Here is a 25,121-nt window from a genome sequence, read left to right on the forward strand (position 1 = left end):
AGAGGAAGTTATCAACATGGACTACTGTTAAGATGTGTTATTTTACTGTTAACCTAGATCTCACTGCATAAAATGGGACCTGTGCTAAAATAGCATGGGTTGTGTAAAAATAACTCATCTTAATGGTGGCCCACCTTGATTACTTCCCCTTTTAGTGTAAACAAGGCAGTTCACAGAAAGGGAGGTACATAAGATATTACAACTTACACGGAATGATCACAACACAATTACAGTACTCAACTATAGAAGAGCTGGGGTAGATTAACCCAAAGTACATAAAGAAAGAGAAATTAGGAGGTGCTTGCTAATTTGCTTTCCTTTAGTCCCTCCGGTCCGGTCCCAACTGATGGGTTATGCACACCTACCAGCAGGTGGAGACTGAGAACTTCTGACTTCAGAATGAGACTTTAAGTAGCTTGTGCAGACATGAGAAAGCCAGTATTTTATTAACAAAGTAGTAGATGACAAACTGTAAATGTCCCCCTTAGTGATCTGCTCCCCAGAACCAGCAACCACAGCTGACTTCTTGAGAATGCAGTCTGCTCATTATACATAAACTGCTGTCCATGTACTTAGTTTGGCTGCATGCTATCAGATTGTCTTTTCTTTTCTTCTTCTTTTTTTAAACAGATTCAAATTAGAAATGCAGCTGACAAAAAAGCTCCCAATGCTAACCACTGAAGAAAACAAACACTCTTATCTACGTACATTCACTGGGTGGATCTGGGGCTGGGGCAGGTCCAGAGGGACTAAAAGAAAGCAAATAGGTCAGGTATGGCTTGATTTCTCTTTCCTCAGTATCCCTCCGAATTGGACCAAATTGATGTCTGGAGCAAGGTACTCCAAAATACTTGAATCCTAGGACAATGCCAAAACATATGGCTTAGCTTTGCTGTGTCAGATTAACATTTAGGACAACTTCCCTTCTCCACTAAACCAGTCCGCCTGGCTCGATACGGTGATATATGGAGGAGCAGTACAAACTTATAAAGCATCTCCTGAACCAGATGATATACACCCCAAGGTACTGAAAGAACTCAAAACATGAAATTGCTGATCTGTTAGTGCTCTGTAAACAACATTTACAAATGATCTGGAAAATGGAACGAGCGATTACATTTGCAGATGACACAAAACTATTCAAACTTGTCAAAACATGCGGATTGTGAAAAATTGCAGGAAGACCTTAGGAAACTGGACGGCTGGGCAACCAAATGGCAGATGAATTTTAATGTGGACAAATGCAAAGTGATGCACATTGGGAAGAATAATCCAAATCATAGTTAACCGATGCTAGGGTCCACCTTAGGAGTCAGCACTCAAGAAAAAGATCTAGGTGTCATTGTATACAATATGCTAAAATCTTCTGTCCAGTGTGTGGCAGCAGCAGCCAAAAAAAGCAATAGGATGATAGGAATTAATAGGAAAGGGATGCAAAATAAGACTATTATAATGCCTCTGTATTGCTCCATGGTGCAACCTCACCTTGTGTACTGCATTCAGTTCTGGTCATCATATCTCAAAAAAGATAAAGCAGAATTAGAAAAGGTTCAAATAAGAGTGACCAAAATAATAAAAAGGGGATGGAACTCTTCCCATATGAGGAAAGGCTAAAGAGGTTAGGGCCTTTCAGCTTGGAAGAGAGATGGCTGAGGGGTGCAGAACGGATAGAAGTGAAACAATTTTTCTCTCTTTCAAATAGTACAAAGATCAGGGGACACTCAATGAAACTACATGGAAATACTTTTAAAACAAATAGAAGGAAATAGTTTTTCAAAGAAGCTCTGGAACTCTTTGCCAGAGGATGTGATAACAGGGGTTAGTGTATCTGGGTTTAAAAAAGGTTTGGACAAGTTCCTAGAAAAAAAGTCCATAGGATGTTATTGGAATGGACATGGGGGGAGCCACTGCTTACCCTGCGATTGGTAACATTGAACGTTGCTACTATTTGGGTTTCTGCCAGGTACTTGTGGCCTGGCTTGGCCACTGTTGGAAGCAGGCTTTTGGTGTGGTTAAGATTAGGGTCAGAAGGTCCAGTGAGGGATGATATGTTTTATAGCATGTGGATCCAAGTGCTTTCTCCTTCTGCATTTGATTTCATTTGTCACCAATGCTGAAGATGTAAAGAAAACTTCAAGGCCTTTTTTTTTTTTATTCGCTTTAAAAGTGTTGCTTTTTGGATGCATGTTATTTGTGGTTATAAAGATAATACAATAATTATTGGAGTGGAGGAGTGGCCTAGTGGTTAGGGTGGTGGACTTTGGTCCTGAGGAACTGAGTTCGATTCCCACTTCAGGCACAGGCAGCTACTTGTGACTCTGGGCAAGTCACTTAACCCTCCAGTGCCCCATGTAAGCCGCATTGAGCCTGCCATGAGTGAGAAAGCGCGGGGTACAAATGTAACAAAAAAAAAAACAATAATTAAAATGTTAATTATTCACATGTAAACACAATTTTAATACTTGTTTGTTAAATGGAATTTGTTGCCAGAGAATGTGGTAAAGGCTGTTAGCTTAGCGGAGTTTAAAAAAAGGTTTGGACGGCTTCCTAAAGGAAAAGTCCATAGACCGTTATTAAGTGGACTTAGGGAAAATCCACTATTTCTGGGATAAGCAGTATAAAATGTTTTGTACATTTTTGGGACCTTGCCGGGTATTTGTGACCTGGATTGGCCACTGTTGGAAACAGGATGCTGGGCTCGATGGACCTTTGGTCTTTCCCAGTATGGCATGTACTTCTGTAAAATATATCCTTTAAAAAAAACCTGATGATGTCCTTTGACGAGTTTTGCGCCTAGTCAGTGAGCCGCAAGATGAAAAAGGTTGAAAATCACCACTCTAGAGTAAGATTACAGTCAAAAATAATATTTCCACAATTAAAAACCCATTTTCTAGTCCACATCTTTCATTAGTCAAAGAATGGACTTGGGTGTGCAAAAGCAAATTTCAAATGTCCATCTTACCTGATCTGTAATGCAATCTCATAGGGTGTGGTCTTCAAAGCCTCTCCCTTAACTTGTCTTCCATCTGGCAATGTGATTCTGATTACTCGGCTTTCTGTCAAGATTCTTTCTGCAAACCTTGTGTTGTGCACATTCTTCAGTTTCTCAAAGGAAGAGAGTATGCTAGCTGTGTGTTTGGAGAATGCTCTGGCCTGCAAAAATAACCAAAATCTTATTTTCCTAGAAAGCAGAAACAGTTTACCAAGTTTCAAAAGTGAAGAAATACTGGCAGGTTAGGTTTTTATCCTAAAGACTGACCAAGAGGGAATATGAAAGTAGTTTATAAAATCATGACTATGGTGGCATGGCTAAATAGGGAATAGTTTTGAATATAAACTGTGGGAAATTTTTGTTTGTTTGTTTGTTTCATGCAGGTAAGCCGCATTGAGCCTGCCATGAGTGAGAAAGCGTGGGGTACAAATGTAACAAAAAAAAAAAGTAATTATGTAATCTCCTAGAGAAAAAGTCCATAAAAAATGTGACCATCTCTGGGAAAACATAAGTACATAAGTATTGCCATACTGGGATAGGCCGAAGGTCCATCAAGCCCAGCATCCTGTTTCCAACAGTGGCCAATTCAGGTTACAAGTACCTGGCAAGATCCCAAAACAGTACAATACATTTTATGCTGCTTATCCTAGAAATAAGCAGTAGATCTTCCCCAAGTCCAATTTAATAATGGCTTATGGACTTTTCTTTTAGGAAGCTATCCAAACCTTTTTTAAATCCCGCTAACTGCTTTTACTACATTCTCTGGCAATGAATTCCAGAGTCTAATTATTTATTTGTACCCCACATTTTCCCACCTATTTGCAGGCTCAATGTGGCTTACATAGTACCGTGAGGCGTTAGCCATCTCCAGTGATGAAACAAATACAGAGTGATGTTATAGAGAAATGAGATATATGCGTTACAGACACATTAGAAAATCAAAAGAAGAGTTAAATAATGTTCGTTGCAAGGTAAAATTATGTATAATCATACCTGATAATTTTCTTTCCATTAATCATAGCTGATCAATCCATAGACTGGTGGGTTGTGTCCATCTACCAGCAGGTGGAGATAGAGAGCAAACTTTTGCCTCCCTATATGTGGTCATGTGCTGCCGGAAACTCCTCAGTATGTCGATATCAAAGCTCCATCCGCAGGACTCAGCACTTAGAGAATTACACCCACGAAGGGACACTCTGCCCAGCTCACCACCGCCGAAACGGGGGAGGGGAATTAACCCAGCTCATCCCCACACAAGTGGGGGAGGGGAATCCGTCCAGCTCATCCCCGCGGAGCGGGGGAGGGACACCACACCCGCCGATGCGGGGGGATCTGGCTTATCCTGCAACCGCAACCGCGGGAGGAGCTGACTGACCCTAACACCGCCGAAGCGGGAGGGTTACAAAGCTGCCCTACAGCCGCACGAAGCGGGAGGGAGTGCCGGCAGAATTTATGTCTCAATCCAGCCCCGTAAAACGGAGGGGAGAGGAATGCAGCAGCTCACTGTAACACAAACTCGTCTCAACTCTTGAAGAATCCAAGTGAAAGAACTTGAACACGAAGTCTTTCTGAAATAACTGAAGACTAAACTTGAACCTGAAATGCAACCAGAATAAAACAGAACAGATATCTGGGAGGGGCTATGGATTGATCAGCTATGATTAATGGAAAGAAAATTATCAGGTATGATTATACATAATTTTACCTTCCATATCATCAAGCTGATCAATCCATAGACTGGTGGGATGTACCGAAGCAGTACTCACCCAGGGCGGGACATTGAAATCCCTGACCTCAACACTGAAGCTCCAAACCGGGCCTCCGCCCGTGCAGCCACAGTCAAACGGTAATGCTTGGAGAATGTATGAGCCGAAGCCCAAGTTGCCGCCTTGCATATCTCTTCCAAGGAGACGGATCCGGCCTCTGCCATCGAGGCCGCCTGAGCTCTCGTGGAGTGAGCCTTCAGCTGGATAGGCGGCACCTTCCCCGCGGCCACATAAGCCGCTGCAATGGCTTCCCTTGACCCATCTTGCCACTGTAGGCTTAGCAGCCTGCAGACCCTTACGAGGACCTGCAAACAGGACAAACAGATGATCCGATTTCCGGAAATCATTGGTCACTTCCAAGTATCTGAAGATGACTCGTCTCACATCCAGATATTTAAGAGCAGAGTACTCCTCTGGGTAGTCCTCCCTACGAAAGGAAGGGAGACAGAGCTGCTGATTCACATGGAAGCGAGAAACAATCTTGGGCAGGAAGGAAGGCACTGTGCGAATAGTCACTCCTGCCTCAGTGAACTGCAGAAAAGGCTCTCGACATGAGAGCGCCTGGAGCTCGGAAACTCTTCTGGCTGAAGTGATAGCCACCAAAAAGACTGCTTTCAACGTCAGGTCTTTCAGAGATGCCCTCGACAAGGGTTCAAAAGGCGGCTTCTGCAATGCTCTTAGCACCAGGTTGAGATTCCACGCAGGCACCACTGAGTGCAGAGGAGGGCGCAGGTGATTAACTCCCTTGAGAAAGCGCACCACATCTGGCTGCGAAGCCAGGGAAGCACCCTTCAGGCGGCCCCTGAAGCAAGCCAGAGCCGCTACCTGGACTTTAAGGGAACTGAGCGACAGGCCTTTCTCCAGACCTTCTTGCAGGAACGCCAACACTGAAGAAATTGGAGCAGTGAAGGGAGAAAGTGAGCCTGCTTCACACCATGCTGCAAAGATACGCCAAACCCTGGCGTAAACAGTAGAAGTAGAGCGCTTCCTCGCTCTCAGCATAGTGGCGATGACCTTGTCTGAGAAGCCCTTCTTCCTCAGACGCTGCCGCTCAATAGCCAGGCCGTAAGACCAAAGGGAGAGGGATCCTCCATCACCACGGGACCCTGATGTAACAGGCCCTGCTCCACTGACAGCCGCAGAGGATCGTCGACTGAGAGCCTGATCAAGTCCGCATACCAGGGACGTCTGGGCCAATCCGGACCCACCAGGATTACCCTGCCGGGATGCTTTGCCACCCGGTCTAGCACCCTGCCCAACATGGGCCAGGGCGGGAACACATAGAGGAGCTCTTGTGTCGGCCACTGTTGGAGAAGAGCATCTACAACCAGGGATCGAGGGTCCCGTCCTCTGCTGAAAAAGCGCGGCACTTGGCAATTGGCCGATGACGCCATCAGATCTAGGCTCGGCTGGCCCCAGCGCTTCGTGATATCCAAGAACGCCTGAGCAGATAGTTGCCACTCTCCGGGCTCCAAGGTATGGCGACTGAGAAAGTCCGCCTTGACATTCATGACTCCGGCAATGTGGGCCGCTGAAAGCTGCTCCAGGTTCGCTTCCGCCCACTGGCAAAGACTCATAGCCTCCTTGGCTAGAGGGGCGCTCTTGGTACCTCCCTGGCGGTTGATATAGGCCACAGCCGTGGCATTGTCCGACAGGACCCGTACAGGCTACAACACCAGTACCGGGATGAACTCCAATAACACCAACCGAATGGCTCTGAGTTCCAGGAGGTTGATAGACCACTTGCCTCTGCAGGAGACTAGAGCCCCTGCGCTGTCCTTCCCAAGCAGTGGGCTCCCCAGCACATCAAAGAGGCGTCTGTCGTGACGACAATCCACTCCGGGGTCACCAGAGGCAATCCTGCAGACAACTTGTCTGTCTGCGTCCACCAGCTCAGCGCCTTGCGCACTGCTGGGTCCACGGGAAGGCGCACAGCATAATCCTCCGACATCGGAGTCCAGCGCAGCAGCAGAGATAGCTGTAGTGGTCTCATATGAGCCCTGGCCCAGGGCACTACTTCCATCGTGGCCGTCATAGAGCCCAACAGCTGCACGTAGTCCCAAGCCCGAATAGGAGAGGCTACTAGGAACTAGTCCACCTGAGCCTGAAGCTTGACAATCCGATTGTCTGGCAGGAACACTCTGCCCACTTGGGTGTCGAATCGAACTCCCAGATACTCCAGGGACTGAGTCGGGCGCAGCTGGCTCTTCTTCCAGTTGATGATCCATCCCAGGGAGCTCACAAGAGCAACTACCCGGTCCATAGCTTTGCCGCACTCTGCATAAGAGGGGGCTCGGATCAACCAGTCGTCCAGATAAGGATGGACTTGTACTCCTTCCTTTAGCAGGAAGGCCGCTATGACCCCCATTACTTTGGAAAAGGTCCGCGGAGCAGTAGCCAACCCGAAAGGGAGGGCTCTGAACTGGAAGTGTCGTCTCAGGACTGTAAAACGCAGAAAGCGTTGGAGAGGAGGCCAGATGGGAATATGCAGGTACGCTTCCTTGATGTCCAAGGAAGCCAAGAACTCTCCTGCCTTCACTGCCGCTATAACAGAGCGGAGAGTCTCCATGCGAAAGTGCCTCACTTTCCAGGCCCGATTGACCCCTTTGAGGTCGAGGATAGGCCGGACAGAACCTCCTTTCTTTGGAACCACAAAGTAAATGGAGTATCGTCCCTTGCCAATCTGATTTTTTGGCACCGGAACGACCGCACCCCGGCGGATCAGGTTGTCCAAGGTCTGCTGCACTGCCACAGCTTGACCGGAGACTTGCAGGGAGAGAGTACAAACCCGTCTCTTAAGGGTTGGCAGAACTCTAGCTTGTAGCCGTCTCTGATGACTTCCAGCACCCACGCGTCTGAAGTTATAGTGGTCCACTCGCCCAGAAACGAGGACAGCCGTCCTCCAATCTGCACTGGGGCGTGGACCAAGGCCCCGTCATTGGGTACGAGACCCTGGGGGAGGACCGGAGGGAGCACCTCCGGGACGGCGGTCTCTGCGAAAGGAATGCTGCTTGGGGGAGAAATTCCTCTTGAAGGAAGAGGGGGCAGAGGAACCCGACTTGCCCGGGCGGTACCGACGGGCTTCCAGCAACCGTCCTCTGGAGGTACCGGGACGAGTACTAGCCCGAGCCCTGACCTCTGGTAATTTCTTGCCCTTAGACGTGCCGAGATTGGTCACGATTTTGTCCAGCTCGACCCCAAAGAGCAGCTTGCCTTTAAAAGGCAATCTAGCCAGGCGGGATTTAGAGGCGTGGTCAGCAGACCAATGTTTCAGCCAAAGCCACCGCCGCGCAGAGACTGTCTGAGCCATGCCTTTAGCTGAGGCTCTCAAGACATCATACAGCAAGTCTGCCAAATAGGCTAAGCCCGATTCCAGGGCCGGCCAATCAGCCCTCAAGGAAAGAACCGAGGGGGAAGCCCGCTGCACCATAGTCAGGCACGCCCTGGCCACATAGGAGCCGCAAACTGAGGCCTGCAAACTTAAAGCAGCTGCCTCAAAGGACGACCTTAAGGCCGCCTCCAATCTTCTGTCTTGGGCGTCCTTTAGGGCCGTGCCACCTTCCACCGGCAACGCCGTTTTCTTAGTCACCGCAGTGATTAAAGAATCCACGGTAGGCCACAGATAGGCCTCACGTTCACTCACAGCCAAAGGATAGAGGCGGGACATAGCCCTAGCCACTTTAAGGCTCGTTTCCGGGACATCCCATTGAGCCGCAATTAAGGTGTGCATGGCATCATGCACGTGGAAGGATCTAGGCGGGCGCTTCGTCCCCAGCATAATGGCAGAGCCAACAGGGGCTGAGGGAGAGACGTCCTCCGGAGAGGAAATCTTCAAAGTGTCCATGGCCTGTAAAAACAGGTTGGGCAAATCCTCTGGGCTAAAAAGCCGCGCTGCAGAGGGGTCATCCGCTCCATCCGAGCGGGGATCTATCTCCTCCAAGGAATCCGCAAAGGACCGTTGGGAGACCTCAGACACGCTGCCCTCATCTACATCGGAGGAGACAAAGTCCTCCAAGGCCTGGAAATCAACCCGAGGGCGTTTACCTCTGGGAACCTCAACCTCTTTATCAGAAGAGGGAGCAGGGGCAGCGTTTTGCATGAGGAAAGCCTGATGCAGCAGCAAAACAAACTCGGGGGAGAAACCCCCCAGACTGTGCACTTCCGCAGCCTGGGCAACAGCCCTAGACGCACTCTCAACCGGCGCTCGCAATAGCGGGGGAGAGACATGCTGCGCATCCAAAATGGCGTCCGGCGCGAAACTCCGCGAAGGAGCCGCGCGGGAAGAACGGCGCTTAACTTTAGCCGCTTGTGCCGTCGCCCAAATTAAGGGCGTTCATGGCATTAATGTCTCCAACCTCAAGGGCGGCCCACGAAGAAGCCGTCCGAGCCGCGTGGCCGGCCAAGATGGCGGAGGCGAGGAGCGGGGGATGGGCGTTTATGGCGGGAAAAAACCGCCACGCCGGAGGAACGACCGGGACATTCATCGGTCACTAAACTGTCACCCATCAAGGGCGAATCAGGTTGTAAAACCCCTGCATCCCCTCTAGAAGCGCTCCAGCGATCCGGGGAGCGACCCTTTGCGCCCTCGCCCTCCGACGCCATATGCCACGAGGAGAAGAATCGGGGAACCCCCTGCCCGCTATAAAAAGGTAAAATTACCTGCTTGCCGCTCCGAGCTGTAACGAACTGGTGTCCCAGTGAGTAGCTGCAATGAACGTTTAAAGAAACGTCGAATTAAACGCCTTTAAAGACGTTTAAAATTTTTTTTTTTTTTTTTTTTTTAAACGGAGCCAGCGGGAGGGGGGAGAAAAGGAGGGACCTGGCACCACCAGGTTTGCACTTGCTCAAAAGAGCCCTCAACCCCAGGCCTCAACAAAACCTAAGGATTAGGCTTGGAGGCCTAGCCAGAGCTGCTGCTGTGTGTGACCACCACCTGCTGAGATAGAGAACATACTGAGGAGTTTCCGGCAGCACATGACCACATATAGGGAGGCAAAAGTTTGCTCTCTATCTCCACCTGCTGGTAGATGGACACAACCCACCAGTCTATGGATTGATCAGCTTGATGATATGGAAGTTATGGTTTTGTTGTGTGAAGAAATATTTTCTCTGATTTGTTTTAAATGTACTGCTTTGTAGCTTCATTGCATGCCCCCTAGTCCTAGTATTTTTGGAAAGCGTGAACAGACGCTTCACGTCTACCCGTTCCACTCCACTCATTATTTTAAAGACCTCTATCATATCTCCCCTCAGCCATCTCTTCTCCAAGCTGAAGAGCCCTAGCCGCTTCAGCCTTTCCTCATAGAGAAGTCGTCCCATCCCCTTTATCATTTTTGTTGCCCTTCTCTACACTTTTTTTAATTCCACTATATCTTTTTTGAGCTGAGGTGACCAGAACTGCACACAATATATGAGGTGCAGTTGCACCTTGGAGCGATACAAACACATTATAACATCCTCATTTTTTAAAATTCCTTTCCTAATAATACCTAACATTCTATTTGCTTTCTTAGCAGCTGCCACATGAATAAATCTAGTGACTAGTCATGTTTCCCAGAGGGTCACAAATATTAGTCAAGTAGTCTTGGGAGAGCCAGTACTCATTCTTGGAAATGAGCTATGGGAAGCAGATCTACTCTTTGGGATCTGCCACATACTTATGATCCAGACTGGTCGCTATTGGAGATAGGATGCTGAACTCAAAAGGTCATTCCCATACTGGGTCGGACCAATGGACCATCTAGCCCAGTATCCTGTTTCCATCAGTGGCCAATCCAGGTCACAAGTACCTGGCAGAAACCCAAATGGTAGCAAGATTCATGCTACTGATCCCAGGGATAAGCAGTGGCTTTTGCCATGTCTATCTCAATAGCAGACTATGGACTCTTCCTCAAGTAACTTGTCCAAATCTTGTTTAAACCTAGATACGCTGCTATAACCACATCCTCTGCAACGAGTTCCAGAGTTTAACTATTCGCTGAGTGAAAATATTTCCTCCTTTTCATTTTAAAAGTATTGCTATGTAACTTAATTCATTTCTACTTGTTTCACAGAACTCAGGAATTTGTAGACCACTATCATATCCCCTCCTCAGCTGTCTCTTTTCCAAGCTGAAAAGCCCTAAACTCTTAGCCTTTCCTGATATGAGAGGATTTCCATCCCCATTATCATTTGTGTTGCCCTTCTTTGACTGTTTTCTAATTCTGCTATATGTTTTTTGAGATATGGTGACCAGAATTGCATGCAACACTAAAGGTGAGGCTGCACCAGTGATACAGATGCTTTATAATATTCTTCATCTTAGTTTCCATCCCTTTTCTAATAATTCCTAGCATTCTGTTTGCTCTTTTGGCTGCTGCAGCACACTGGGCAAATGACATCTACAATGACACCTAGACCTTTTTCTTGGGTGCCGACTCCTAAGGTGAACCATAGCATCAAGCAACTATGATTCACATTATTCTTCCCATTTTGCATCACTTTGCTTTGTCCACATTAAATTTCATCCGCCATTTGGATGCCCAATATTCCAGTTTATTAAGGTCCTCCTGCAATTTTTCACAATCGGCATGGGTTTTTGACAGCTTTGAATATTTTTGTGTGACCTGCAAATTTATCATCTCACTTGTTGTTCCTGATTGTCAAATCATTTATAAATATCTCTATATATAAAAGGCACCACCAACGTTCTAAATGAAGCCTCCAGCCGGAAGTGTGAGGGGGGAGAGATATCCGGTTTCCCCATGAGTGTCTGCCCCACCCTCGCTCTCTCTGTAACACAAACAGTGAATGAAAACATAGCAAAGCAGGAAATCAAATCGCTCTCTCTGTAACAGTGAAGGACTCAGAGGGGGGAGGGGAGAGAGGGCAGAAGCCCTCACTATCTCTGTAACACAAACACAGCAGGAAACTTAACACTGAAGGACTCGACTCCGAGGGGGGAGGGGACAGAGAGCACAGGGGAAGGGAGAGAGGGCAGACGGCAGGGACACACACACTCCCACATGCACACAGAAAAAAACCTTGCTAGCCCCCGTTTCATTTGCATCAGAAACGGGGCTTTTTTACTAGTGTTGAATAAAACTGGTCCCAATATAGATCCCTGTGGCACTCCATTATTCACCCTCCTGCATTGAAGAAAATGTCTATTTAACCCTAATATCAATTAACCCATAAGTACATAAGTTTCTAATCCACAACAGAACACTGCCTCCTGTTCCATGGCTTTTAATTTTTTTCAGGAGTCTCTCATAAGGGACTTTGTCAAAAGCTTTCTGAAAATATAGATACACCTTGGAGTGTCTCAGCCTAGATTTTCTTATCACGTTCTATATTTCATTAATCCACAAATGTCTTGGTAATTTATGTAGCCTGGATTTATGAGTGAGATAAAATAGTCACCCTACTATTGCATATTCTGCTTACTTCTAGTAAGTTTATTGTAACACTTTTTTTAAGTTCAAATATTTTATTAAAGTTTTATAAGTAACAATACAAAACAATGGCAACAGTATTGGAACATAAAAATAACAAGAGGTGAACTGATCATACCTAGAAGGCATACAATTAGGCATATTAAAGCTTTTGTTTACAATACAAATCAACAAGTTTTCAAACTTTAAGGAATTGAGGAATGTTATTCGACTTCTCTGCAATTTTAGCTGCATGTTTACAAATAATACAGACAGTTTTCCACCAAAAAGCACAAGAAACTTTGGAGTTATCTTTCCACTCTGATAATATTGATATCCATTACGCCTCCAGATCAAAGCATCCTTTCTCCTACCAAAAGTTAGCTCCACATGCCATGTCTGATAAGTTATGGAAATGGTTTTGGATTAAATCTATGAAACCTATTGCTTCTGCCCCTATATTGCAATCTCTGGACCCCAGTTAAACAACATAAGGTGGATTCTACATCTTCAAATTTGTGCTGGTCTTGTAATGGAGATATAGGTACATTACTGCAGCGGGACATGTTTATCCACTCCTACCCTAGCCGAGATAATATTTAACCATCTCTCTGACCTCACGTGCAACTTCCTTCAAATCAATCACCTTACTTTCTAATTCTTCCTACTTTCTTACTCGTCTATATGTTACAACTTTGCCTTACCCCTCACTACCAATTCTAATGTTCTAGTACATATTGTGTTGTCATTGCAAGTAGTATACCATGCCATACTTTGTATTGTTCGAATATTTTTAGTGCTCATGTTTGATCTATTCTTACTGTACACCGCCTTGAGTGAATTCCTTCAAAAAGGCGGTAAATAAATCCTAATAAATAAATAGAGCATATGTGTTTTTCTTGCCTGGATCTTCAGGATTTCTGGTTATCAGTTTGGAACAGAATTTGTGCTATCTTTCATTTGAATCTCCCTCTTTCATTCCATGCTATAGTTTTTCATTCTGCAGGGCTGAAACAAGCAGGAGTTCATTAGCAGTAGCAATCTCTACTATTATAAAAAATTGGAAAAATCATAAACTGGTTTCTTTTTGCTTTTGGTGGGCTACTTTATGTATGACTTTTAAATATGAAAAAATACTAGCTGAACGTAGCAATTCTCTACCGGTATTTCATAAAACGTGGGAACAAGTAGCCAAATTTTGTCAAACTTCAACTGTGAATCAACTCCTTGATAAGTAAACCTGTCTGTTTTGTTCTTTTTTAACCGTCTGTAATGGCACTCTATATTTAAGTTTATTTATTTATTTAATACATTTATACCCCACATTTTCCCACTTAGTTGCAGGCTCAATGTGCATTGCATAGAACTTTTTATGACATCTTGGTTAGGACTGTATTTCTTTTATTTGTATATTTTTTGAAAACTTGATAAATACATTTCAACTTAAAAAAAAAAAAAGTTAGCTCCACAGAGTTAGCCTGTGGAAAGGGCATTATTGTTCTCTGCCAACCAACACAAACTGGCCAAAATGCTCTTTCGACACACTAAGAAGGTCCAAAATACAATACAAGAGGGACCACATCCTTCTTCACAATACACTTTTGTGAAGAGGGATGTGGTCCCTCTTCACAAAAGTGGCGATAGGGAAGAAGCTGGAAACTACAGGCCGGTAAGCCTTACTTCGGTTACTGGAAAAGTAATGGAAGCGATGCTGAAGGAAAGGATAGTGAATTTCCTGGAAACCAATAAGTTGCAAGATCTGAGACAACATGGTTTTACCAAAGGGAAATCATGTCAAACGAATCTCATCGAGTTCTTTGATTGGGTGACCGGAGAACTGAATCAGGGACGAGCTATAGATGTAATCTACTTAGATTTCAGCAAAGCTTTTGACATGGTTCCCCACAGGAGGCTCTTAAACTGGATGGGCTGAAGATAGGACCCGAAGTGGTGAACTGGATTAGGAACTGGTTGACGGACAGACGCCAGAGGGTGGTGGTTAATGGAATTTGTTCGGATGAGGGAAAGGTGAGTAGTGGAGTGCTTCAGGGATCGGTGCTGGGGCCGATTCTGTTCAATATATTTGTGAGTGACATTGCCGAAGGGTTAGAAGGTAAAGTTTGCCTATTTGCGGATGATACTAAGATCTGTAATAGAGTGGCCACCCGGGAGGGAGTGGAAAACATGAAAAAGGATCTGAGGAAGCTAGAAGAATGGTCTAAGGTTTGGCAATTAAAATTCAATGTGAAGAAATGCAAAGTGATGCACTTAGGGAGTAGAAATCCACGGGAGACATATGTGTTAGGCGGTGAGAGTCTGATATGTACGGACTGGGAGAGAGATCTTGGGGTGATAGTATCTGAGGATCTGAAGGCGACGAAACAGTGTGACAAGGCGGTGGCCGTAACTAGAAGGTTGCTAGGCTGTATAGAGAGAGGTGTGACCAGCAGAAGAAAGGGGGTGTTGATGTCCCTATATAAGTCATTGGTGAGGCCCCACCTGGAGTATTGTGTTCAGTTTTTGAGGCTGTATCTTGCTAAGGATGTAAAAAGAATTGAAGCGGTGCAAAGAAAATCTACGAGAATGGTATGGGATTTGCGTTACAAGACGTATGAGGAGAGACTTGCTGAACTAAACATGTATACTCTGGAGGAAAGGCGAAACAGGGGTGATATAGTAACATAGTAGATGACGGCAGAAAAAGACCTGCACGGTCCATCCAGTCTGCCCAAGAAATGTGCCACTTTTTTGTGTATACCTTACCTTGATTTGTACCTGTCTTTTTCAGGGCACAGACCATATAAGTCTGCCCAGCACTATCCCCGCCTCCCAACCACCAGCCCCGCCTCCCACTGTGCCACTTTTTTGTGTATACCTTACCTTGATTTGTACCTGTCTTTTTCAGGGCACAGACCGTACAAGTCTGCCCAGCACTATCCCCGCCTCCCACCATCGGCTCTGGCACAGACCGTATAAGTCTGCCCAGCACTATCCCCGCCTCCCAACCACCAGCCCCGCCTCCCAACCACCGGCTCTGGCACAGACCGTATAAGTCTGCCCAGCACGATCCTCGCCTCCCAACCACTAGCCCCGCCTCCCACTACCGGCTCTGTTATCCAATCTCGGCTAAGCTCCTGAGGATCCATTTCTTCTGAACAGGATTCCTTTATGTTTATCCCATGCATGTTTGAATTCCGTTACCGTTTTCATCTCCACCACCTCCCGCGGGAGGGCATTCCAAACATCCACCACACTCTCCGTGAAAAAATACTTCCTGACATTTTTCTTGAGTCTGCCCTCCTTCAATCCCAGTTCTACCGCCTTCGTATCTCCAGAAAAGGTTTGTTTGCGGATTAATACCTTTCAAATATTTGATATGATACAGACGTTCCGGTATTACATCTGATTGTAACATAGTAGATGACGGCAGAAAAAGACCTGCACGGTCCATCCAGTCTGCCCAAGAAATGTGCCACTTTTTTGTGTATACCTTATCTTGATTTGTACCTGTCTTTTTCAGGGCACAGACCGTAAAAGTCTGCCCAGCACTATCCCCGCCTCCCACCATCAGCTCTGGCACAGACCGTATAAGTCTGCCCAGCACTATCCCCGCCTCCCACCATCAGCTCTGGCACAGACTGTATAAGTCTGCCCAGCACTTTCCCCGCCTCCCAACTACCAGTCCCGCCTCCCACCACCAGCTCTGGCACAGACCGTATAAGTCAGCCCAGCAGTATCCCCGCCTCCCAACTACCAGCCCTGCCTCCCACCACCGGCTAAGCTTCTGGGGATCCATTCCTTCTAAGCAGGATTCCTTTATGTTTATCCCACGCGTGTTCGAATTCCATTACCGTTTTTCTCTCCACCACTGCAGAAAAAGACCTGCACGGTCCATCCAGTCTGCCCAACAAGATAACAAAAAGTAGCACATATGAGTTTATCTTGTTGGGCAGACTGGATGGACCGTGCAGGTCTTTTTCTGCCGTCATCTACTATGTTACTATATATGTAAACCGTACAGGAGAAAATAAAAGGTCACCAACCGTGCAAAACCCAGGAAGGACTCGTCGAGGAAAGATGCACCAGGGCAGCTTCATGTTTCACCTGCCTCTCGTCAGTCACCTCCATGCATGCATGCATGCAGCAAGTTACTTCCCTAGCTGGAGGGAGGGGGGCGGGACGCAAGCGCGCGCCCTCCGGCGTATACAGCAGACGTGTGCGCACGCGCCGCCGCCTTGCGTCTGCGCATTGGGCTCCCGCCGCTGCGCAGTACGCACGAGCCGCTCTAGCGTTCGCAGGTGCTGTTGCAGTCGAATGTCGTGTAGAGTTACGGAACCCCGCGGCCTAGTTGCGCGTTGGCCTCAGACAGTAGAAGTTCGCTCTTTTGAATTACGTGTGTTACCTTTTATTTCCCCACAGAACACGTTTGTGATTGTATTTTTTTATTCATTTTATTGTGCGGGCCCTGTTTGGAGTGGCTCGCTGTGAACTCTGGTGAAGGAGGAGGGGGGGGGGGAGTGTGTTGTTGATCTTTTCGTTGGGGAAGCGTGTTGGGGATTGCGCGCGCTCCTGCAAAGGGGGAGGGGGCGCGCCCACCCGCTCTCCACACGGAGCAGGAGGCGGGGGACGGGGAAAGATGGCGGCCAGCGGAGGTGGCAAGGCCGCGTCGGGACTTTTGGAGATTGCCCTGGACAGAAAATTGCAGTCGGTTACTAACACCATGGAGTCCATCCAGAGCCTGTCGTCTTGGTGCATCGAGAACAAAAAGCATCACGCCACTGTGGTGCATTACTGGATAAAGTGGATCAGGAGATGTAAGTTTGACCGGGAAGAAACATTTTGCATGTAATATTGTGGATACTGGGAGGCGGGGGCGTTGTGGTATATCACTTATGCATACTCTTATATAAAGGGAGAGCTTCATTATTAATGAAATGTTTATAGGTTATTTTTGGTTACATTTGTATCCCACATATGTGAAGACTCAATGTGACTTACATAGTACCGGAGAGGTGTTTGCAGACTCCAGAGTAAACAAATACAAAGTGATGTTGTAGAACCACATAAAGGAATCGTCCAACGGAAGAGTTGTGTAATTTCCATTAGGAGCTTTAGTGTTGTTGTGTAGCGGAGCTCAGGCATTTATGTTGGCTCGGTAGGGTATGTCTTTTTGAACAGGTGAGCTTTTAGTGACTTCCTGAAGTGGTTTTCAAGGCTTTTGGTAGTGTGTTTCACAGTTGTGTGCTGATGTAGGAAAAACTGGATGCGTAAGTTGATTTGTATTTGAGTCCTTTGCAGCTTCAGATGTGTTTCTGGTTGGTAGCTCGATCAAGTCTGTCATGTATCCCGGTGCTTCACATAGTAACATAGTAGATGACGGCAGAAAAAGACCTTGCATGGTCCATCCAGTCTGCCCATGACAAACTCATATGTGTATACCTTACCTTGAATTTGTACCTGTCCTTTTCAGGGCACAGACCATATAAGTCTGCCCAGCAGTATTTCCCGCCTCCCAACCACCAGTCCCGCCTCCCATCACCGGCTCTGTTACAGACCGTATAAGTCTATCCTCGCCTCCCAACCACCACCCCCTCTTCCCTCCAACTGCTCCGCCACCCAATTTCAGCTAAGCTTCTGAGGATCCATTCTATGCATATCCCACGCATGTTTGAACTCCATTACCGTTTTCATCTCCACCACCTCCCGCGGGAGGGCATTCCAAGCGTCCACCACCCTCTCCGTGAAAAAATACTTCCTGACATCTTTCCTGAGTCTGCCCCCCTTCAATCTCATTTCATGTCCTCTCGTTCTACCGCCTTCCCATCTCCGGAAAAGATTCATTTGCGGATTAATACCTTTCAAATATTTGAACGTCTGTATCATATCACCCCTGTTCCTCCTTTCCTCCAGGGTGTACATGTTCAGGTCAGCAAGCCTCTCTTCATACGTCTTGGAACGTAAATCCCATACCATCCTCGTAGCTTTTCTTTGCACCGCTTCCATTTTTTTAACATCCTTCGCAAGATACGGCCTCCAAAACTGAACACAATACTCCAGGTGGGGCCTCACCAACGTCTTATACAGGGGCATTAAAACCACCGTAGATAATTTTGTGAACCACAGTGCAGATTTTTAAAGTAATGCGTTCATTGATTGGGAGCCAGTGTAGTTTTTCGCGGAGGGGTTTTGCACTTTCAAATCGCATTTTTTCAGAAAATGAGCCTTGCTGTCCTGTTTTGAGCGGTCTGAAGTTTCTTTAAGGTTTGTTCTTTGCATCCCGCATAAGTTCCATTGCAGTAGTCTACATGGCTTAGTACCATTGATTGTATCAGGTTGCGAAATGTTTCCCTCGGGAAGAATTGTTTCACGCTTTTGAGTTTCCACATTGAGTGGAACATTTTCTTGGTTGTGGATTTCACTTGGCTCTCTAGTGTTAGGTTGCGGTCCAATGTAACGCCGAGGATTTTCAAGCTGTCAGAGATAAGGAGGGTGTGGTCTGGGGTGTTGATAGTTGTGGGGCTGTGTTGGGATGAAAGGATGAGTGTGTTTTTTCTTTGTTTAGTTTTAGTTGAAATGCATTTGCCCAAGAGTCCATGATGTTCAAGCTGGTTTTGATTTTGTTAGCGATTTCAGTTAGTGTAGTTTTGCAAGGAATGTATATGGTGACATCGTCTGCATATATGAAAGGGTTAAGGCCTTGGTTGGATAAGGTCTTGGCTAGTGGGGTCATTAGGTTGAAGAGGATCGGTGATAGCGGTGATCCTCCACAGTGATGATATGTTTGAGTTTGATTTTACTTGATATGTTCTTGTGGTTAGGAAACCCTTGATCCAGCTAAGTATGTTACCACCAATCTCGAACTTGTCGAGTAAATCTTATTAATATATTATGGTTTACCATGTCGAATGCACTAGACGTGTCGAATTGGAGGAGTAGGATGTTGTTGCCTATTGCTATTTCCTGATTGTTTGTCTAGGAGAGTGAGTAGTACTGTTTCTGTGCAGTGTAGAGGGCGAAACCTGACTGTGATTCGTGTAGTATTGAGAATTTGTTTATATAGTCTAAGTTGTTTGAGCTACCATGCTTTCCATCAGTTTGACTAACAACGGGATTGATGCTACTGGATGGTAGCTAGTTATTTCATTTGCTTTTTTCATGGTGTCTTTTGGTATTGGGGTGAGTAGGATATTGCCATTTTCCTTAGGGAAGAGATCTTGCTGGAGCATGTAGTTTAGGTGGGCTGTGAGGTTCCGCTATGAAGCGGTCGGGGGCCGATGGAGCAGGTATCTAGTTTGCAGTGAGTGTTAGAGAACCAACTGAGCGCCTGTGCAACTCTATCGATGTTAAGGAGGGCGAAGTTTAACCAAGTGCGGTCAGCCGGGTATTCTCCATTGGTTGTGTCCAACTCGTTAAGGAAGTTTTCGATGTCAGTGTTGTCCTGTGGTAGCGTGCTACGTAGGTTTACAATTTTTTCGTTGAAATAATTAGCAAGTTTGTCTGCAGATGGGATGTCTGTATTCGATGTAGTGACCAAGTTGGTATCTAGGAGTTTGTTCACGAGTTGATATACTTTCTTCGTGTCTTTGTTGTAATCTGTCCCTATTTTAGTTTTATAGTATGATCTTTTGGTCTGTCTTATTGCATATTTGTATTTTCTTTGTGATTGTTTCCATGTGTTGAATGTGGTTTTTTTTTTGTTTTTTTCCATGCTTGTTCGAGTTTTCTGGATTGTGTTTTTAGCTTTTTCAGTTCATCGTTGAACCATGGTATCGAGCTATACTTGTGTGAAGTTCTTGTTCGTAAGGGTGCTATTTCATCTAGTATGCATTTAAATCTTTTATCCCATTCCAAGAGGTAGTATATGGAGTCTGTTTGTGCTGTCGATTCATTGTTGTATAACAGTTGCCAGAATGTTTTTGTGTCTACATGATCTCTTGTTCTATATGATGTGTGTTCTTGTATTTGGTGTACTCCTTTCTTCCGCCAGTGTAGGGATAGGTTTAGTTTGTAGTGATCAGTCCAGGGTGTATCTGTCCATTTAATGTCGGTTATTATTAAGTTCTGGTGTGTTGAGAGTTTGTGTGAGATGAGATCAAGTGTGTGCCCTTTGACGTGGGTTGCTTGCAGTCTTGGCCATTTGAGATCCCATAAGTGGATGAATTCCTTACATTCTCGTGCGTTGATTGAGTTTGGGTCTTCTAAGTGAAAGTTGATGTCTCCTAGTACTAGTACATTGGAGTTGGTTACACATATGTTTGAAATGAAGTCCATGAAGTTAGTCTGGCCTTCGTTCCAATTACCTGGGGGTCTATAAACAAGACACAATTGAGATAATCGCGTAGGGTTTTGTTGTGGATTCTGATTGATGCAATTTCAAGCTGGGGTGTCATGGATTCTGCAGTGGTTTCGGTGGTGAAGTGGGATCGGTAGATTAATGCTGTGCCTCTGCCTCTCTTTTCCTTTGAGGTCCAGTGTATGATTTTGTATCCTGGGGGGCACAGGTCTAGGATTATAGGGTCCTTTTGGTTGTTGGTCTAGTTTTCATTGATGAAGAGTAGGTCAAGGTCTTCTGCCATGATCAGTCTATTAGTATTGCTGTTTTGTTTACTGCGGATCTGGCGTTGACGTAGCTCACTTGGATTGATTGGAATGGGTCTTCTGCGTTTGGTGTTGTGTGGACTTTTATTAGTTATCGTTTCTTTGTTGGGGTGAGTTTGGACCCTTAGTTGCATTCTGTATTGATTGTCCGCATGTTGGTGTTCTCCTTTGTTTAGGTTGTAGTCAATTTGATGGTGTGGTGTATCTGATCAATCTTTGATGATTGTACAGTATTCGTATAATGTTACTGTCTGCAAGAGGGGTGGTTAGTGTAAAGTGGATCAGTGATAAGCAGTAGTTTGAGGGTATTCATTTTAGTTTCTATTCACTGTGGGCTAGTAATAGGGCTGTGTTCTGATGACTGGATAGGTGGTGATATTTTTGTTGTTATTTGGATTGAGTCTGGTGTTCTGCTCTTGTGTGTTATTTCAGCTTGCCTTTCTAGCTGTTGAGATCAGTGCTGGATTAGGTTTCAATGAAAAGTTAATGAGCAGGGAAGGTGGGAGGGAGAAGAGTCGTTCAGAGTCAGGGGTCCTCCTTTAATCTGTCTCTTAGCAGCTTTGTGTTTCCCTCCCTCCTTGCCCATATAATCTTCAGGGCTCTTGTTTCTGGCTTTGGCTGGGGGAGGGGGGAACTTCAGAGCTCCTTCAGGTAGTTAGCAGGGGGGTGTCACACATGCAACCCAAAGAACTGGAGTTGGAAGATTCCAATTTCGGAGCATCTTCAAGGAATTAGCAGGGAGGTGTCATACATGCGACATAAAGAACTCAGGTTGGGCGATTCCTTCTCACTCTGATCCTGCTTCATATTTTCTGATCAATTTTGCAACAGGCGCTTTAAGTTAGTTTCAGTTCAGAAGTGTTGCTCTTGGTCAGGGAAATGTGCTTGAATGACAATAGGAAGGTGCTTGACTTAATTGCTTTTTGGAATTCTGGCTGTAGACACTGGTTTTAAACTTCCACAGTATCTTCTGCTTTATCCCAGCCAGCTCCCTAATAAATGTGCTAAAATAGTCCCAAACATTGCTTTCCCTAGCTGAAATCTCGCCTGTTAATATCCAGGCCGATATAAGCAGGGTTACTTGATTCACTTTCCTTCTGGTTTGATCAATTCATACAGATCTGCCACTTTACAGCTTAATTTTCCTGGTTTGATCAGGTGCAGAAGGCTCTCCCAAGGGTATGTTTGTCCTGCTAAAATACCCTCATCTTCCTCTGCAACTATTTAGTCTCTGCCGTGGTTTTTTTTTTTGCTGTAAGGTATTACCTTGGGACATCAGCAGACACCCAAAGCCTCCGCCGCGTCCTTCATTGAAAAAGCACTTATACTTTACTCACGGTCAGATGTTCAGAGGTGTGGCCCAGGGACTCGGGCTGCTCCCACTACTGCGTGGCGTGGAACAGTGCTGGCTGGCCGCGTGCTGCCCAGGTCCTCGCGTCGCGGGGTTGCTGTCAGGAGTTGATTCTCTCGTCTGCCCTCCCGGCTCTACAGCTGCGTGCACGGCACTCCCCACTCTCTACCTCTCCTTGCAGCTTTGGGCAGCCGGTCGGCGCTCCTTTCGTTGTGCAGCGGAGGTTGGGGCGCTGCTGCCTAGCCGGTGATGCGGGAGGTGCGGATTGCGCCGAGGTCTGGTCCAGGGTAGCGAGGTAGGGATGTCCTGAGGAAGCTGCGGTCGGCTCTCAGCGTTGACCTGTCCGGGGAGGATGCACATGAGGTGTCCCGGGTTCTGTTGCGCCTTCTGCTCCAACTCCCAGGTGAGACCGTCTGTCCTGAGGTGTGGGTGGGCGCTGAGGTCCGGTCAGGGTATCACTGCGGCCCTGAGGTAGGAAGGAGGCTGCGGTCGGCTCTCAGCACTGACCTTTTCGGGGAGGATGCCCGTGAGATTCACGTGAGGTGCCTTGGGTTCAGCGGCGCCTTTTGCTCCAACTCCCATATGAGTCCGTCCGGACCGGCAGCAGCTGACTGTCAGTCTGCTGACCTCCAAGTCCGTGTGCGAGTGGAACGGTCCCGTTCTCATCCGGTTCCAAACTAGGGTCTTTGGAGCTAGCTGCTCCCGTGACCCTCTAATCAGTGGCCATCTTGATGAAGATGCAAGTGATGAATAGTTTTGAAAATGTGACTGTAGTAGTACCATTCAATGTAAATGTTTTGTTGCAGTCTAACTGGCAGCGTTACCTTGGAGGCTTCATCCTGTAATGTGTGTTTATTTTCGTAAAAAGTTAAATTTCTGTTTAATTACTTAGGGAAATGTTACTAGCGTAAGTAAAATGTGTTTAAAGGGAAACACTTATGAAGTATGTACGCAGGAAGAAGTATTAATTGGATCGTTTGATATTTATCTTACAATTTTTCAATAAAAGTGCTTAAAGGAAACTGTAGGAGCACAAAGGAATGGAAATGTTTACAATAAGAATGACCAAACACTTAGACTCTGTAGCAGTTAAATTGATCATTAATCATTGGAAGGTCAATTCTTCTCTAGATGTCAACATATGGTGGAAGTGGGTTATAATGTTCAGGAAATACGAAAAACTTTCAGATTTCAATTTTGTTGGATTTAGCAAGCGCCACCTCAAATAGAAGAAAGTGGACTCGTATCTATCTTCATAATTCTATATACTTAAATCTGAATGATTTATTCAAACATTCTGTGTGTGCCTTCATAATGTTTTACATAACTTACCTTATTCTATTTATAAGTATAACTCATGCGAATGTAATCGTCCATGGCCTTTCACAAAGCTTTATTAATGTATGCAGTCAACCTAAGACTTACATGAATTTGTACTATTTAAACTCACTATGCTATTTTTCACTGACTTGATAGTGAGAATATATTTTTCAAAACTTGTTAAAGGTATGATGGAACCAAACTGTAGGCGATACCTTTTTATTGGACTAACACAGGGGTAGGCAACTCCGGTCCTTGAGAGCCGCAGGCAGGTCAGGTTTTCAGGATATCCACAATGAATATGCAGGAGATAGATTTGCAAGCACTGCCTCCTTGGTATGCAAATCTATCTCCTGCATATTCATTGTGGATATCCTGAAAACCTGACCTGTCTGCGGCTCTCGAGGACCGGAGTTGCCTACCCCTGTACTAACAGCAATAGTTGAAGAATATAGTTGCCATACGGGGGCAGACCAAAGATCTGTCAAGCCTGGTATCCTCTTTGCAACATTGGCCAATCCAGGTCACAAGTACCTGGCAAGATCCCAAAAGACTAAAACAAATTTTATGCTGCTTATCCTAGAAATAAGCAGTGGTTCTTCTCAAATTCATCTTAATAATGGCTTATGGACTTTTTTTTAAGGAAATTATCCAAACATTTTTAAAACTGTGCTAAGCTAATTGCTTTTACTACATTTTCTGGCAGCAAATTCCAGATTTTAATTATATGTTGAGTGAAGAAATATTTTATCCATTTTGTTTTAAATTTACTACTTTGTATTTTCATTGCACGCCCCCCAGTCGTATGATTTTTGGAAAGGGTAAATAAGCGATTCACGTCTACCCACTCTGTTGTCTTATTTCCATATATCCAAGTATGGCAATCACAACTTTATGCTAGTGATAACATATCTGAAGGAAGGAGGAACTTCGTTATATGTGATTTCCATTCTTACCACTTTTTGGGTTTATAGCAATTGTTAAATAGTTTTACAAGTTAACTATATTTCCTTAGTGTCTCTCTGGACTGGCCCAGATTGAGACTGATGGGTTGTGCACGCCTTCCAGCAGGTGGAGACTGAGAATTCTGACTTCAGGGAGAGCCAATAAGAGTCCTTGCCTGGCAGAGAAAGATCCAGTAATCTCAGTCTCCAGCAGGTGGAAGGTGGTGAGCCCTTCAGTCTCTCTGTTTTTCTCTTTCTTTTCTTGGTACTTTTCTGTGAGATTTCAGTGATTAGTGATTTCTGGGTGCTTGTGTTTATCCCTTCTGTGCATCTGGTATTTGGTTAACATGCTTCTGAGAGGCTGAGGTCCGAGGGGATCTTTTGCAGCTGCGGGAGTTCTACATCCATCTGGCCGTGTCCCCACCCCACCATCCTTCCATTTCCAGCGTTTCTTGCTGTGTTGGTTTGCCTAGAACTCTTCGTAGCAAGAGCAGCTAGGCTGGAAGAGGCAGTTGTTAATCTAAAAAAAAACTTGATAGGTGCACGGGTTTCACAGCTTTCAGCAGTGCGTTTAAGCTGGCTTCTTTGCTGCAGTTTCAGCCGCGGTGCCGCTTTTTTTCTGGCAGCATGGACGAGAAGCTCCAACGCTGCACAATGTGTCAGTGTTGAGGCGTTGGTATTAGCAGCTGCTGCAAGTATTGCACTTCTGTAGAGGACCCCTCGGGGGGAGGGCCCTCG

General features: G+C 45.8%; 2 protein-coding genes across 4 annotated transcripts in view; one reads left to right on the forward strand and one right to left on the reverse strand.

Moving 5' to 3' along the window:
* TARS2 (threonyl-tRNA synthetase 2, mitochondrial) overlaps positions 1-16,316 on the reverse strand; it is an 84,693-nt gene extending 68,377 nt beyond the window's left edge. Inside the window, exons 1-2 of the mRNA XM_030187565.1 lie at positions 16,214-16,316; positions 2,963-3,153 (exon numbers count right to left, since the gene is read on the reverse strand). Coding sequence (XP_030043425.1) covers positions 2,963-3,153; positions 16,214-16,267 — 245 coding nt within the window. The 5' untranslated portion in view covers positions 16,268-16,316. The remainder of the gene's footprint in view (positions 1-2,962; positions 3,154-16,213) is intronic.
* Positions 16,317-16,782: 466 nt separating this feature from the next.
* RPRD2 (regulation of nuclear pre-mRNA domain containing 2) overlaps positions 16,783-25,121 on the forward strand; it is a 145,992-nt gene continuing 137,653 nt past the window's right edge. For all 3 annotated transcript variants that reach the window (XR_003940045.1, XM_030188296.1, XM_030188297.1), the window contains exon 1: positions 16,783-16,984. Coding sequence is in view for 2 of the 3 variants with exons in the window: in XM_030188296.1 (XP_030044156.1) it covers positions 16,807-16,984 (178 nt within the window). In the remaining variant the exon portion in view is untranslated. The remainder of the gene's footprint in view (positions 16,985-25,121) is intronic.

This window comes from Microcaecilia unicolor, chromosome 14 (assembly GCF_901765095.1).
Source record: "Microcaecilia unicolor chromosome 14, aMicUni1.1, whole genome shotgun sequence".
Lineage (NCBI taxonomy): Eukaryota > Metazoa > Chordata > Amphibia > Gymnophiona > Siphonopidae > Microcaecilia > Microcaecilia unicolor.